The 16,616-nt window shown below is 37.7% G+C and overlaps 1 protein-coding gene across 2 annotated transcripts in view; it reads left to right on the top strand.

The window, feature by feature from the left end:
- MRPS27 (mitochondrial ribosomal protein S27) overlaps positions 1-16,616 on the top strand; it is a 66,545-nt gene that overhangs the window by 20,136 nt on the left and 29,793 nt on the right. For both annotated transcript variants that reach the window (XM_042825537.1, XM_042825536.1), the window contains exons 5-10: positions 7,746-7,860; positions 8,399-8,477; positions 9,674-9,789; positions 11,972-12,074; positions 14,179-14,321; positions 15,472-15,627. In XM_042825537.1, coding sequence (XP_042681471.1) covers positions 7,746-7,860; positions 8,399-8,477; positions 9,674-9,789; positions 11,972-12,074; positions 14,179-14,321; positions 15,472-15,627 — 712 coding nt within the window. The remainder of the gene's footprint in view (positions 1-7,745; positions 7,861-8,398; positions 8,478-9,673; positions 9,790-11,971; positions 12,075-14,178; positions 14,322-15,471; positions 15,628-16,616) is intronic.

Here is a 16,616-nt window from a genome sequence, read left to right as displayed (position 1 = left end):
AAGAGTTTCTTGTTCCTTTTTACCCCAGTGGCCTAGTTGAGTTCAAGCTGGGCTTTTGCCTTTCAGATTTTCTCTCTACACATCTTAACAGCTCATCTTTCTGAATCGCCCATCCCTTATTCCACAGGAGTTAGGTTCTCTTTTTCTCCCGGAGCCTCAAGAGTAGCTCCGTGTTCATCCATGCCGGTCTTCTTCCCTGCCAGCTTATTTTGTGGCTAAGGGGTACAGCCTGTTCCTGTGCCTTTAAGACTTCCTTCTTGAAGAGTGACCAGCCTTCTTGGACCCCTTTACTCTCTAAGACTGTAAGAGAGTAGAGCCTTTCGTCTGTGCTGCAGAAAGCTGCTCCTCCATTCAAACATTTTAGTGAAATTTATAACATACAACTAGGGTTTGTGACTATTTGATTTTTTTTGTATTTAGTGTATTAATGTTGTTCACTGTTGTTTACTTACAAGAGAGCCTTAAATCTACTAAGAGGAAGATGATTTTTTAGTGATGTACTGCCAGAGATTTATAAGAATAGGCAGAAATGCACTTTCTGTCAGAAAGTGAGCTTGCTGTTTCATTAGGCAACTCTAAGAACTGACTGTCAGAAAATGTAGTTAGGTTGGTAAAGGAAGCACAAAATCCTGGCCAACATGTAGTTGATTGCTGTATATGACAGACGATATTAAAAAGACTGCAGAGCTGAGAAAGAAAAGCTGAGCTTTCTTTGCAGAAAGGTGGTTTTGTGTAGTGTTATAAATAGGTATGTTGATGTTACTGAGAGGTGAATTCAATCTTTTCAGTTGTTAGGAAAGGTTGATTACTGTAACAAGGTCCTGAAAATGCCTAAGGGACTGTGTAGTATGAACTGCCACTAAAAACATCTCACTTCCCAGTTCATGTGGTTCAAGGGTTAAGAAAAAAATGAGACTGTAGCACTGGGATAAGTAGAAATAAAAGATGAACGTGTGTAGCTGAAAAGAAAGACTACATGTTGCTTACATTCTTGGGAGTCTCCTGTTTAGACTTAATCTTAGAATGTGCTTTTGTACCATCACTTCTCAGTGTCTGAAATGAGGCCTGTTTTGAGGTTGCATTAATTGATAGTGTTAGAGCTTTGTGTATCTCCTGAATAAAAAAATACTACAAGAAATGCATTCATATGTAGGTAGAGCAAGCCAAATTTAGAGGAATTATTTTTTTTTAGTTGAGGCAATCAAGTCTGGAGACAGTCAATAAAAATTGAAACAAATGCTAGGTTTTTTTTAGGGAGTTTGCATGCTGGTTCCTGTATAAGAATACAGAGCACTGGACTATTCTCTGTTATAGCTGTCTTATCTACTTTTTTTAACCTCTCCTCTTACTTTTTTCATTAGAAAGCATCCATATGCTTTCTGAAAGTACACAGACATCATCTGTATAAAAATCATCATCTGTATAAAAATAAATTTATTATGTATACTATTTGAGTTCTTTCAATTTCACCACAGAAGTGTTTCCTCTGCTTTCACTTAACAATTAATGTACGAGGTGTTTCGTATCGGATTTATATGGCTATATGAAATTTTTAAAATGATGTATGCAAAGAAAGTTTTAGACCCAGAAGCAGGCCAAAAAGAAATGGAAAAGTAGTTTCTTTCATGTATGCGTGGAAATTTTTTTTCTTTTACACTGACACGTGAGCAATGCTCTGGTGCCATTTAAAATGCAGAGAATGTTTCCCAGGGCCCGTGACTTGAAATCACAAAGGGAGACTTCTGGGTGACGTTTCCTTAGCCTTCCAGTTTCCAAGCTAAGCCTGCATGGAATCTGTTTGATCATTATGCAGTGTAGCTTAAAAAATGTGCCTGTGAAGTGAAAACCATGGCATTGCCAAAGAACTTCACAGCATTGTATGACTTGTGTAAAATGTGAAGTGTCTTTGGAATCATTCCACTGAGAGAGCTTTCTCCTGATTCTCAGAGATATTTCTTAGGATATTTTTTTTTCATTTGAAGTCTCCTTACATTTTACTTTAAGGCTTCTTAGAATTATAAGGGGATGAGAAGAAATCTGCACTCTCTGAGTTAAAGCAAGTGAACATGCAAGCTTCTACTTCTCTCTAATTCTTAAAGAAATAAGAGAGATCTGAAAACTAGACGGAACAGATTTACTGTAGTCACAAGCTGGGCTCCTTCCTAGAAGTAGGAGCAGAACCTACTAATGTTCTAACAGTACATGAAACTTTGGGGTTTAAACTCCGAGGAAAGCAGATAGATCATTTCAGTGATCTGTATTAGAAATGATGAAAGAATGAGAGTACTTAGTGTCCTTTTGTTTTAATTTCTGTACTTTGCAATATGGCAGAAGACAGTTTAGGAATCTCTAACACATAAGAAAGCATTATGTACAGGAGATTTTATTTAGGGAAGTTGTTTTATATGAGGTCTGCTCCAGAAGTAATGGCTTCTGTGTTGGCTGACAATGTTATAGATGGCTGTTCCTTGTATGGCAGTAGAGGTTGAACTTTCCCTGAAATATTCTATTACGTGTTGTTGCTCTGTGATATAGCAGCAGAGGGGCAGTGTGACAAAATGGCGTTTGACATGGAGGTGTGTATGAAGAAAAGATGTGCCATTGAATTTCTCCATGTGGAAAAAATGTCACCCACTGTTGTTTCAGGAGTCCAGTGCATGTGAGCACAGTGAGGCAGAGAGTGGTACATTTCAGCTCTGGCGCCAGTGGATCACCTCCACTGTGCAGATTTTTGATGAGCTCAGCATGTGGGCTCTTGTTCATCAGTAGTGAAAATGCATAGGTAAGGGCAATGCCTTTGTTGAAAAATAGCATTTTGTAGCTGAGAATTTGCTCTGTCAAACAGAGTTCTGTGCTCTTGTCTCGATTGTAGTTTCCATGAAAACAAATATGAGGTATTGATTTTGGAGCAACCTACATATATGGAAATTAAAAATCAGCACAGCAAAATGCAGGTGAAGTTTAGAAGTCTTTAAGAGATCTGCAAGCCTGAGAGATCATACTGTTGAGTGCACAGCAAGTTTAGGTCACAACAAAATACTTTCTTGTTAGGTCAGGCATATTAGACAAATAGAAGCTCTGTTTCACAGACGGGAGAAAAAGAAACATTACGATTTGCACAAGGACAGCCTCTGGCTGGCAACCAGCAGTTGATCCACCCTCAGGAAAGCCATAGAGTGCAAAAAGGAGTCTGTTTAGCAAAGAATCTGCTGAGCTAGCTTTATCTCCATACAGTTGAGCTGTTCCTGATAGTATACTTCTGCAGAAGCTGCCCTGTAACCCAGCAGATTTTCCTTCACAATCTTCCTCATTTGTGGCTGTCCCAAAACATCTTGCAACAAATGTAGGGAAAAGGGTGCAGTGTGGCATCTTACTGCTTCACTTTACTTTCATTTTTGCTGTATTATTTCTCTTGAAAATGGGAGGTATATGAAAGCGGCGCTAGACTGTATGACCACTTGATGGCACCAAACAAATCTGAAAGACCATTTAAAAGGAAGAAAGAACTGATCAGGAGCATTTCTGTTTTGGGAGAACACCAATGTTTGCTGAGTTAGTAATGTACTTCATAAGACACTCCTGATAAACTTTACCATTGTGCCGTTTCTTTAACACATTACGAGCACTTCAGCACTGCTGTAAATAATTAGCATTGGGACCTTGTGCAGAGTATTACTAAACTAGGAATGCATTCTTAGCCTGGTAGGTCAGTTTGTCAGCAAGAGAGAGTGTGCACTTGCTTGGCTAAAAATACTCTGGTTTCCTTGTACTGTATACTCATAGTATCTCTTCTACATAATAATCATCATCACACAATAAAATTAGTTTCTGTACTGGATCACTTCAACTATTTTCAAATAAAAGGAGAGTTCTAGTACCATTGCACCATGTGCTATTAAATTTGCAGTGATTTTGACACTCGGGTAACTACTTGTCTTACAGATATTATTCTTCCCATTCTCTGTGGGACAAGATGTTCTCAGGTCAGTGATGAGGAGGATCACCATATTGATTCTTCAGTTGTTCACATGAAGGTGTACCAACAGTGAGCTCCCCTAATAGCCTTATGGATGTTTCTCCTTGCCTTTTCTGAATACATTATAAGAACCTTGTTCTTCCCATGTTTTTCTTAGTTCTCAGGAAAATGAGTTTCAGCAGCAGACGTTTGCAAGATAACCTCCTAGTCTATCCATTAAACACACAGCAATTGCTAGAGGCTTCCTTTATTTAATTCACTCTGAATCCTCTGTTTAACTTCCTTTTGTCCTTTCATCTCCAAACACATTTCCTTGTGTAATTACATCCTTTTCTGTGTCTTGTGGAGAAGGAGGAAGACTCAAAATGACCAGCAATCTCGTTCTTTCACTGTTCCATTTGAAATAAAAATGTCTGCTATGTTTGTTTAGTTTGCTTGGGTCGGATGTAAAAACAGATCCTCTTGGTTTCTCTTCTCATCTTATAGAACAGAGACAGAGCTTATCTCAGCATTGTATGGATTGAAACAATTAAGTGTATGCTTATTTCTCTTTAACTTCCAGTTATCCTACAACATTATAGGTTAATGAAAGTGTCTAATGCTGAGGAATTTTGTATACATGCATATAGATACTTGTTGACATTTTTTAGCTTACCTTTCTTCATTCCCGTGTAACTGTTTTGTAATGAATAGTTAGGATTAACTAGAAAATACTTTGTCTTGGAATCTCCTTGAGTTTCCTGTTCGTGTGGTACCCAACCCAGTGGAGGCAGAATCCAAAATTATGGGTATTAATAGCAACATATAAAAATTATGACTCATAGGGCCTGTGATTGTGTGTATGCATATAAACGTGTCCACACACATGCCCCCAGGCCTTCAAAGCCTATATCAAGGCTTTTTTAGAGAGTTCTTTCAATGTGTGCCTGAATTTTGTGCATATTGATTCCAGAAACTTGTCATGACTGAGGATCTCTTGGAGAGTTGGGACTTGATGATCCTTGGGATCCCTTCCAACCCAAGCCTTTCTATGATTCTGTGATCAGTTTCATCACGTTTCATAGATTTCACCACATTCTTGTTTGACCTTTTACTGTCCAAGTGCGATTGGGAACCTACAAGCCCTTCTCCATTACAGTACGCTATAGCATTCCCAAGGTGTATGAGGTTCCTGGAGTGCTCTTTCTCAGTGTGGCATGGTTGAGTATAAACATACTTGAGAGTAAATATGCATTGGCTTAAAGGTGAATGCTTAAACTCTTTAAAACCTTCATTTTCTTTTACTGTTTACTTCCCTCTGTAACACATTTGTAGGAAAGATGATAAAGTTTATATCAAAGGAAAGGCCTAAGTCTTTGAGAGTGTCAGCGTTACATATTTATAGGATTGTTGTTTCCACTTTTGTAACAATATTAACCATTTAATAAAGCAGCTTCAAAAGATGCAGACAGCTTTGTTGCTGGGTGCTAGTGTTGTGCTCTGACCCATCTTAAATGGCTGGTGGAACATTGTAGCAATTAGATAATTGTTTCATCAGCGTATGATTAAATCCAAATTCCTGTAATTGATGCTTCCTGTAAGCATTATTGAAACAGATCTTCAATGAAATCAGATACATATTCTTGCTTGCCCAGTGTTTGAATTCCAGAGGGAAGAAAATGGAAAGCAATTAGAGCAACAAAATGGATGTTCATAATTTAATATTCAAAGCAGACTTTTTCTATTAAATTTGCATTGACGAGAGAGATTTCATGTGCCACTGAAGAAGTAGTATATTTAGACTTTGTGTAGTTGTTTAGCTCTGCTTTTGGCACTGAAGTCTTTTGGATGCTGTAGACTCTATAACGGGAATGCTTTTCCAGACTTGGCAATCTGTGTAGCCCTTAGCCATGAGATACAATATGCAGAGATTCAGTGGGGGGGAAAAAGAGAGTTGGTGGCCATGTTAATCTGATAAATGTTCTGGAAAGGATGCTCACTCAGATGGAAGAGCCAACCCTGCCTCTAAATAGTGCTGCAGCTTGGCTCGAGGCTGCAAGCATCTGCACATGAGCCTAGCTCAGTCACTGATGTTTCCTACAGAAAGTGGCACCACTTCTGCGTTGGGGACCAAGTCTGATTTTCATGCGTTGAATTTGAATTGAGAAAAGTTATGTGTACCTCTTGACACCGAGGTCAGCATGGTTCAGCATGGGATCAAGGCAGCAGCTCCTACCACTGGATTCGTAATTGCTTTTTGAGACTTTGTCAGAGATAAAGCTCTATATGTTTTTAGTCGATACTTTTCCAGTCACGAAGTAAGTCATATATCGCTAAGTAAGGATGAAACAAAAGAGGCTGAACTTAAAGTTAAGGATTGGAGTGAGTTGCCTGTGAACACTGCTGAATCCGTTGCACAAGGTGTCTCAGAACTGATTAAAATAAGTCCATGAGGAGCAATGCTAGTGCAGCTGATGCAGAGGGGTAGGGGAAGAATATCCAGTAATTTCCTTGTGCTTGAGGCATGCATCTCTGATTAAGCATTTCTAAACACAAATGAAGTCTGAGGAGGCAGAGGTGCAGTGAATTCTTGAGTGACTGAAGTGAGGTATGAGTTAAGTGTTTGGAGATATCAGATACACAGATTCTGGAGGTTCAAAGGCAGCAGTGTTTTGATGTAATTCTGATACTTGCTAATGTTGTCAGTTGTGGAGGAGCGCTGTGTTTAGAAGAGATTAATAACACAGTGTTTTACAATCAGAAGGACAGTGCTAAAAAGTACAACAATGTTGATAGCAATTTTAGTTGCCATCATAAATACACCAAGCCATTATTTTGTCGTATTCCTCAGAGGAAAATAATTAGACTTTCTGGAAAGTGAGAAATTTAAGTATTTTGCATTTGTGAAAAGATCAGATTCTCCCTTCAAACAAACTACTGAAGTGTATCAGCGTATTGTTTCTTTTACTTAAAGGACTAACTAGAATTCTTGGAAGAGCATTGTTTGGCTGCAAAGTTAAATACAGGAAGATTAACATTTGGGTCCATGAAGGGCTGAAGTATTGAAACACAATCTATTGATTATTGATTTGTGAACAACCAATTGGCCATGAGCCAGCAGTGTTGCTTTGTGGCCAAGAAGACCAGTGGTATCCTGGAGTGCATTAAAAAGAGCGTGGCCAGCAGGTCAAGGGAAGTGATCCTCACACCTACTCTGCCCTGATGAGGCCACATTTAATCTACTGTTCTGGACTATCCAGTTCAAAAAAGATAGGGATCTCCTAGGAGTCCATCAAGAAAAATGATAAAGGGCCTAGGCTTCCTATCATATCTGGAAACACTGGGTTTGTCAGCCTGGGGAAACAAAAACGGAGAGGGGATCAGATAAATGTTTGTGAACATCTAAAGGGAGGTGGGAGGCAAATGGATGAGCCCACGCTCTTCTCAGTGGTGCATAGCAATAGGACAAGGAGTAATGGCCTAAAACTTGAACACAGGAAGTTCCGTACTGACATGTGAAGGAAGAGCTACTTTAAGGTAAGGGTGATGGAGCACTGGAACAGGTTGCCCAGAGATGTTGTGGAGTCTCCTTCTATGGACATATTCAAGACCCATCTGGACTCCTACCTGTGCGACCTATTGTAGAGTGCTTGATTTAGCAGTGCATTTTGGCTCAGTGATCTTTTGAGGTTCTTTCCAACCCTTGCGATTCTGTGATTACAGATTTTTTTTTTCCTGTGATTCTGATTCAGCAAATCAGTTGTCACCTGGAGTGTTTATCACCCTTTAGGTTTCGGCATAGTCCAAATTGCTGGTACTTGAGAGATTGGACCATTCACAGCTGGATCAGACAATGCTTAAAACATGGTGCACAAGACAAAGCCTTATACACATTAAAAAACAAGGTAAGATTTTACAAGGAAAAAGCATAACTATATTTGATTAACATTTTGAGACAATTGTGCCCTACCTGGAATTCCTATTACGGCCTGTTATGAATACTGTTGTTTTAAGTTCAGATATATAATTGTCGAAACAAAAACTAAAGTTTAACCTGAGTTGCTGAAACTCAAGTCAAACTTTAGTTTCAGCAAAAACTCTTTACAGCTTTTCTGTCCTCTTTTTTCTCTTTGAGCTTTTTGGTTTTAAGTAGTGCTGGCGTTTAAAGCACACTGAATAGAACATAAAAACATAAAAACCCTGGTAGGCAGAGCCTTTCTTAGTCCCAAAGGCCCTGACAAAATGCTAAAGCAAACCCAGTAGACTGAAAAGTAGAAGGCCTACATCACAGGAGCCATGTTAATAAGCTTCTTGTATTGCCTGACTGTCATACTGCACCAGTGTGCAACTCCATGGTCTTGATCCTTCTGATACCTGCAGAGCTCTGCTTTGAAAGATTTGAACAGCAGATTTTCTCACTGATTTTTTTTTTCTTCTCTTCAGGTCCAGTATGGAATTTTCCCAGATAATTTTACATTTAATATTTTGTTGGATTGTTTTATAAAACAGAAGAAATATGAGGGTAAGAAAATAGATACCCGCTCTTCATCCTCAGTTGTATGCTCTTAAATATGCAGAGCCTTCCTATGTATTGAAATATTATAGCCATATTTTCTCTAGATTCACCTTAAAAACACACTTTCCTTATCTAAACTACTTTTCTGCATATTTATATATCACTTAGGTTGGATCTCTTTCATTGTATGATTTTGAAACATGCAATTCACAGTGTTTCTATGACCATTAATGCTATTCAAAATGTAAGCCATCTTCTTCCACTTTTTTTAGAATTCCAATTTACATGTTAATATTCTGTTAGAAGGTGCTAGTGAAAATTCAACAATGTTGTCCACTTGTAAACTATTCAAAAAGCTATGCATCTAAACTGAGCTATTTGTCTAGACTTGTTTGTTGCTGGAGAAAATGCTGAGAAGAATAATCCTCTCGTGTTTGATGACAAATATTTAAGGTTTTCATTTCACTGAAGATTTTTTTAGACTGGCAGTGATCTTTCTTCGCAATAAACCTTTCGCGAACCAAACAACTGAGAAGGAAAACAGAATTGTTGAAAGACTTGTCTGAAGCTTTTGTCTTGAGGTTTTGCTAAGTGGGAAGTTAATACATATTTTATTTTGAGAGGCCCCTATCCTATGAATTCCTCTTTTTTCTATCCATATTTTTTTTTCTCTGACGGGCTCAAAGCCTTCAGACCTTCATGAGAGGGAATATCACTGGAACTCCCTGAGCAGCTCCTTGAGAGCACTGTTTGCTGAATACAGTGAATGCTGTGGGTGGTCTGTGACAGTATTTATTCTCTGCTGTGCACTCCAGTCACCTTGAAAGCAATGAATTTAAGCCAGTCTTTAGTTTAAATACAAGAAAAAATAAGTATTTTGAAGGTTAAAAAAAAGAAGTTTATGATTGAAGGGCTGAGCAAAGAAGCAATCAGAGTCTGAGAGCAATGGGTTAAGATGTGTTTAGAAAGCTACTTGTTGTCTTCCACGTAATCCAGTTGATTGAGCTTTCTCCTTCTCATGACATGTTAGAACAACCCAAGTGGATAAGACTAATTCTCTACTGTTAGTCATAGGAAATCTTAAACTTTCTTCCTAACCACTTCAAAAAACACTACAGCAGTAAAACATCAGGGAACGTTAATGGATGCAGAAGAAGGAGCTGTGTAATTTTCCACTTAACGTGTGTTTATTTCCTCCACAGATGCTCTATCAGTAGTTACAGAGATTATGCTGCAAGAAAGTTTTGATGAGTTCTCGACACAGCTTCTTTCTCTCTATGTTTTATACCAGTACCTAGCAACCAAGTCTGAATATACGGTAAGCTGACCACACTCAAAATGATACATGGAGCTTCTGTTTCTGCATGTTGTATTGCAGTCAGCTAGGCGTTCTGTTCTGAATGAAAACTTTCCTTTAAGTTTTTGTAAAAAATAAAATGCTTGCAAGTTTTCTTTATAATTTTGACAACTATAAAAAAAAAAAAAAAAAAAAAAAAAAAAAAACAAGAGGAAAACCAGCAAATCACACGTCATCCCTTTTTGTTGTTTCTTTCTCTGAAGGCATGTCAGGATTTTCAGAGGTGGTATAGGATCACTGTAAGGTTATGAAGTGACATTTCACTTCAGTTCAAAGAGGGCTCTGTCAGTTAACAAAAAAACTGTTATTTAGGACACTGTTAAGGTGAGTGTTGCTCACCATTGGAGCTTGGTAACAAAACATTTCGCTAGAACTTTGCCAAAAAGGGTTCTTCTATCATTTTAGACAGTTACTTCTCCTGTAGTTTGGCATAAGTCTTCAAAAGCCTATTACCATCATCCATAAGAAAAATATTTGAAGCCTCTATGTGTCTTATTAAAATGTATTTATAAGATTTTAATCAGTTGGGTTGTAATTTTAGTTTTCACTGCTGGAAAGAGGTGTGTGTTTGCCCTATTCGCTCTTATCTCCTCCATTCCCTAGGAGACAAGTATACTGGATGACTTGTATGTGAGAAGCATTTTCCTATTATGTTTGTCTGTCTTTGTGCCTCACTGCAGAGAGGCACTTGTCAATACATGTGGTATTTTTGAAAGCTGAACTTACAAGCAGTGGTGGTGTGGACATGTAACACGTTTTAAAAAGCAAGCTTATTTTTACAGCTGTGACCTATTTAGTATGTATTTTGAAATAACTCCATCCAAGGACAGCATTATAAGCCATATTTTTATAGGTATACAACATAGGGAGTACCAGTCAAGACTTCATAATGCTCAGTACCAGTTTTCTGTGGCTAATTTAGGAAAAAGTGCGGAGAGTAGAAAGTAGCTGCTTGTGAAAATCCCCATTCCTTCTTTCCAAGGCGCAAGAAAGGTCAGCCAGTGTCCTGTTGCAGACAGAGCATTGGCTGTAGTTTAGGGATCAGCAGACTGGCAAAATGTTTTGTTAAACTTGTACTGTATCATAGGCAATCTGACTACGTTGGTCCTCAGTATTTGTAGTAATTTTATTTTATTTTATTTTATTGCTGCTGTAAGCACTGCTGAAACACTGGTCTTAGCTCTCACCAGAAAATTTCATGCTTGATTGTTGAAAACAATCAGTATGATTGCCATGTTCAGTTGCAAAGGTATTAAGTTCTCCCAGTTTCTCCAGCTCTTGAAGCCAAACACACTAGCTCCCAAAAGAATCTAGACCTTTAAAGTTCTCTTCTGGTTTCATTTGCTCTTCCTGTAACATTCAGCAGGAATACTGAATTCAGTAGGAAACAGAACTATCCCCTTGTATCTCTTGCCTAGGTTAGACAAATACATTTCATGGTTGTCAGATAATGGTATTTTTTGTTGGATATATGTATGTAAGTTCATGTGCACTTGAATGGAGACACCAAAAATGCCATATCCCAAAAAGACACCTTCTTGCATTAAGCCAGGTCAAACCCTTGTGCTTTTTAAGAGTCAGTGGAGTGCAGGGAATGTTTCAGAATAAAGTTCACACCTCCCTTGTGGCTTTAATATACTTACTGATTGGGGCTCTAGCCATATTTGGTCTGATCTGTCACTAGGATTTGAAGCAGCTGCTAGCAGCATATTCTTCTCTGAGCATTTTCAATTCTAGCAGAGCGTGAATCTTACCACACACTTAAAAGAAAGGACTTTTCCAATATAGAAGGCATGTAATTTTTGTTTTAAGCAGTATCAGACTGAAGCAAATGTGAGGACATACAGGACAGAGGCAGAGTTTGACCAATGTAAATCAATATAATTCTTAACCCTATGTGAACACACTGACTAACTTCAGAATGTTGACTCCATGCATTTTATTTTTGTTTAGAAGATGTTCCTTTGCATAAATATACTGTTGTTTTGGATATGAGTACTATAACTGAACACTGAATTTGTTGCATGATGCTGTACTTTATTAGTAAGATGTAATTAAGGCCAAGTGGTTCCTGCTGCAACTTTTTTGTTTGTGTTTGTCAAGGAACGCATGCTTAGTTTACATCTTAGTTTACTGTTTGCAGTGGGAAGAAGAGAGAAATCTTGGCGCATCACTATTGCTGACGGGTCTAAAGCAAACAAGTACTGTGGGATTTAGCTCCCAGTTGTATGGTTATGCATTTCTTGGTAAGTCTTGCCTCCTTTGCAGTCATATTTATCCTTTTATTAGTTGGATGAATTGAACTGGTGTCTGTGCTTAACTAAAATGTAATTGATGAAAAGACTGAGGAAAAAAATGTAGAAATCATGGGAGGAACAATTTCAGAGTTAAGACCAAATGAAGGAAGGTAATCTTAGAGAGGAGTAAGGTTGTTTTGCTTAGGGAACAATGTATTTTCCAAATAACCCCCCCCAAAAAAGGGTTCCACAGAACAAATTGACAGTTATGAAGAATGAGCTTTTTTTCTACTTCAAATCATGAGCTTAAAATAATGCTTAAATCCCAACGTGTTTGGAGGCCACAACCTGAAAGACACTATGTTTAGAATATTTAAATAAAGTATTAGTACTCACCACAACACTAGTGTTTCTGTTGTGAATAGCAGATGGTACCACCTTTATCCTCTATCTTTTAAGGAGCCTTCACTGCTAATGATATGCAGTACTGTTTGAAGAACAGCTAGTACATCCAGGATAGGTGGGAAGGAGGATGTGGGATGGGGAAGAAGAAGTAAGCGATTATTGAATTTCCTTCACTGGAGTATAGTCCAGACAGCGTATGTCCTCTGCAAAATGATTATTTGATTGAAAGTAGTAAATTAGTTTAGAATGTGTGATTATGCACTTGTTCCATTACAGAATTAAATTTTATTCTAGAATTCATTCAGGATGATAATAAGTGTACATGTTCTTAAAATATGACCTCAAAATACAATACATAGTGACAAAGTTAGGTTGCTGATTATGATTTATCATGACTGTAAAATGAAGACCTCATTTTTAGCCAAAAGGGGGATAAATATGAAAATTAATTGGAAATCTGATATTCCACAGAGCTGCTATTAAGTGGCATTCGGTTTTGTGCCATATAGATTGATTGAGTAACATCTGTAGATGTGCATTTCAGTGTTTGTGAGCAGTAGTACTTGTTCCATGACTTTCACATTCAGTAGATCAAAAGCTATTTACTGTTATGTCACATATTTCACAGTCTTGCCAGCACTAATGGAACCAACCTCTGAAAGAGTGAAGGACGTCTTCAGGCACAGAGTGGCCTAAAGCTCCTTAGCTATTTTAATTTATCTGTAGTCTATAAGCTTTGTGGACATATTACCTTATTTTTCTATGAAGAAGAGTAAGTTGTGTTTTCACAGTTATGCATTATTGCAATCAGAGTTCAAATTCAATTGAGAACTTGGATGCATATCTCTGATAGGATACACTGAAGTTGTAGTATTTTTTTTCATTGGTAATGACAAAATCAAGAACTCAGGGTGGCATTCATTGCCAGTTGGTATTCACAAACTGGAACGTCATGTGGATTTCCTCTGTTGTGTTGAATGGGAATTTCATGTTCATACTCATGTACTCATTACTCATGTTCACCTCAGAAGAAACACCATGTTGTCTGCAGTGCTGCACATCATTGGTCCTGCTAAAGTCATGCAGACCTTGTTGCACAGTACTATAAGTCAAGAACCAAGATTTCATTTTGGCAGGTCTCCTGTATTTTCTCTCAGGAAGTTCCAATTAGAAATAAGAATACTGAGCTGTAGGGTTATAGAGCATGTACTATTAATCTCATACAGTCTGTCCTTGATACATGTGTGAGTAGAGCCTCAAAACTGCAGGTGTGAGTCTAGTCTCTCAGATTTGGTGGACTCATGTTGCACAGTGAGTCCATGAAGGCTCTGAAACTGTTTGTCGGAGATGTTCAGAAATCCTGCTTAGAAGTGCTGTTATAATTGCCAGACAACAGGGAAGCTTCTCCACTTTTCCTCTTTTCCACATGAATAAAATTTCCAGGTGGTGGAAAAAATAAGTGGAGAGAAACGAGAAACAAACATGATAATCCTGAAACTGAGCAAACAGAAGGCACTTCATTTAAGTACAGTAATGACAATTCTGTCAAAGCAGCTTCATAGAAAAGAATGTTGTTCTTACCAGACAAACCTAAAAACTTGCTTTTTCACAGAGAACTGCGCCAACTCTTACAGATTTCCTTAGGAGTTGAGTTTTCAAGTACTAATCTGAAAGTGTCTGTCTTATCCCTGGTACTGTCTTATCACAGGGAAAGTGGAGTTGAATAAAGGTCTAAGAGCTGTATACAACCTAATGCCATTGATGTGGACACCTGGATACTTAAATAGAGCTTTGCAGGTGATGGAGAATGTAGCTTCTTTGCCAGGAGACAGCAAAATCTGCCGAGAAGCTGTAAGTATGAAAACTTCATATAACCTGCATAAAACAAGAAATTACCTACAAGCCAAACTCCAGTAAAACTTGTAAATTACTTGTCTTGCTAATGAGAAGATATCAGACCTTTTCAGGCCCAGCAATTTTTCAGAGCTTTTTGGAGTCCAGGAGAGGTGATTTAGAACAGAGATACTGCCTTATTTGGCAAGCCAGCCAACTATAGATATCTGGAGACCTTTTGCTTGTGGCAAGTTTCATAGATTCCAAGGTTACACAGTTATTTCTTCCAAGATAAAGATTCAGAATAAAGATTCACAGAAGGGTAACAGCTCTTTATATTTTTAAAGACTGAACTTTAAAACGCAGTCAGTCTGCATTCAGTAATTTATGACAGTCGTGTTATTCTCAGAACAGCAGCAACATCCATATAGCAATTTCATATTTTGTATCAATAATAGATAAGGAAATAATTTAGTAAGTCCCACAGTGACACTAATGAGTTTTTTTTTTGATACAGCTTCAGTTAAGAGATGGTGGTTCTCTTGGTAACTCTCAAGTGGAGGTCATGAAAAAAACAAGAGTCATAGAGATTAAAAATATACCTTTACCAGTATGTTGTATTATCATTTTTCCTGTTAAATTATCCAACCCATTTCAGGAATGAATGTGTTGTTGAATAAGTGATTTCCCCCCTTACTATCATTAAAGAGGAACCAGGATGATCTATTAAATACTGTATTCTTTGAATGTTCCATAGTAACATCTTATTTAGATGTATCTGTGACTGTGTATCACACTATCACAGGGGCTACTGTTTAACATTAGTATTTATGGCTAAGTATCAGAGCTGGAGAAGACATTAGTCTAGTGCCTGACACATTCTCAAATACCAGTCAGCACCTGACTGACAGGGAGTAGACAGAGACCTGTTGACAGACTGACAGAGATATTCTGCTGCAGGGATTTCAAAATGCCCAACCTCAAAAGTCCAAAATGCAGTTTGGAATTCTTCCAAGAATGAGTCTGTTTGCTTTTAGAATTTATCATTTAGAGTAGTCTTCTGGAACTACATGGTAACTTACAAAGCTGTTTGTCAATCTGACGGTGGTATTAGTCAGACTGTAGTTTCAAACCGTTTATGCTAACAGTGACAAATGTGATTGCCCAGGTTGATGTTCTGGAGATCGTTTTACGGTCTGTCCTTGAAGCAAAACCTGGTTCAGAACCATCTGAAGAAGGCAAAGAAGTAAAACAGAAGTCAGAATATGCAGAATCAGAAGAAACGGAGCAGTTGAAAATACCTAAGTACTACAGCCGATTCAAGGTAGGAAACTTCCTTTTATCTAAATATTCTAAGCTATAGATCTCCTTAGTACATAGCAGAAGATGAATTAGTTCACAGGTTATGGCTAGTAGACTGACATTCTTTCAGTACACCAAGAATCTACTTGGCATTTTTGAAACTGATTTCACCTTACATTTTCACTTACTCAAAGAGGAAGCAGCCTTCAAACAAATAAGTGCTCAAGGCCACTTGTCTTTTGTCTGTCTGCTGGGATTTTATCTTCACTTTTCATACATCAGAATGATAAATCCAAATGCTGTTTGCAAAAGTGGTATGTCATTAGAGATCCATTATCTGACCTTGTGTGGGTTCTTGCTCATTAAAATAAATGGTACTGGAGATGAGACCAATCTAAATTTATTATCCATTTATGTACATTAAGTACAAAAGTTGCATGTATACTTTCAGTCTGGGTAATAAGTAAGGATATATCTCTTCTCTTCTTAGCTTTAGTTTGTCACAATATTGATAACAATATAAAATTCAAACATTACAGCATACCTATATGTTTGTTTTTTTTTTTTAAGCATCTCATAGCTATGCAACAATCCCATTTTATTTGATCATCTCTGATTTGTGTTGTGGTAAAAATAAAAAAAAAAGCTAGTCTGGCTTATAATTCCACGAGTAATGCTCTTTCCTTAGACCATCAGTTTCCACTGTTGCTATCATGACCTTGGACAGCTTTGAATACATACAGTTGCTCTAAAATAATTCCAGAAATTAGATGACTATTACCCTATGGTTTCACATTACCAATACTTGCTTTTCCCTTCTTTGGTTTATATTTATATAGACTGTTTACCACTAATATTTGAATATTACAGTTAAGCACTTAGGACTTTGTATTTTGAGTGTTTGGGAATGAATGAGAGGACAGCATGTGATAATTCATGCTTGGATGAATTACAGTGAGTTGGGTAAATACACATGCCCTTTGAAGGAGAGAACGAGGCATTTTTTGTGTC

Source organism: Centrocercus urophasianus, unplaced genomic scaffold, assembly GCF_019232065.1.
Source record: "Centrocercus urophasianus isolate 14NV4802_14NV808 unplaced genomic scaffold, USGS_Curo_1.0 seq_25, whole genome shotgun sequence".
NCBI classification, from domain to species: Eukaryota; Metazoa; Chordata; class Aves; order Galliformes; family Phasianidae; genus Centrocercus; species Centrocercus urophasianus.
Note: the sequence above shows the minus strand (reverse complement) of the source record. Positions and strands in the feature narration are given on the sequence as shown.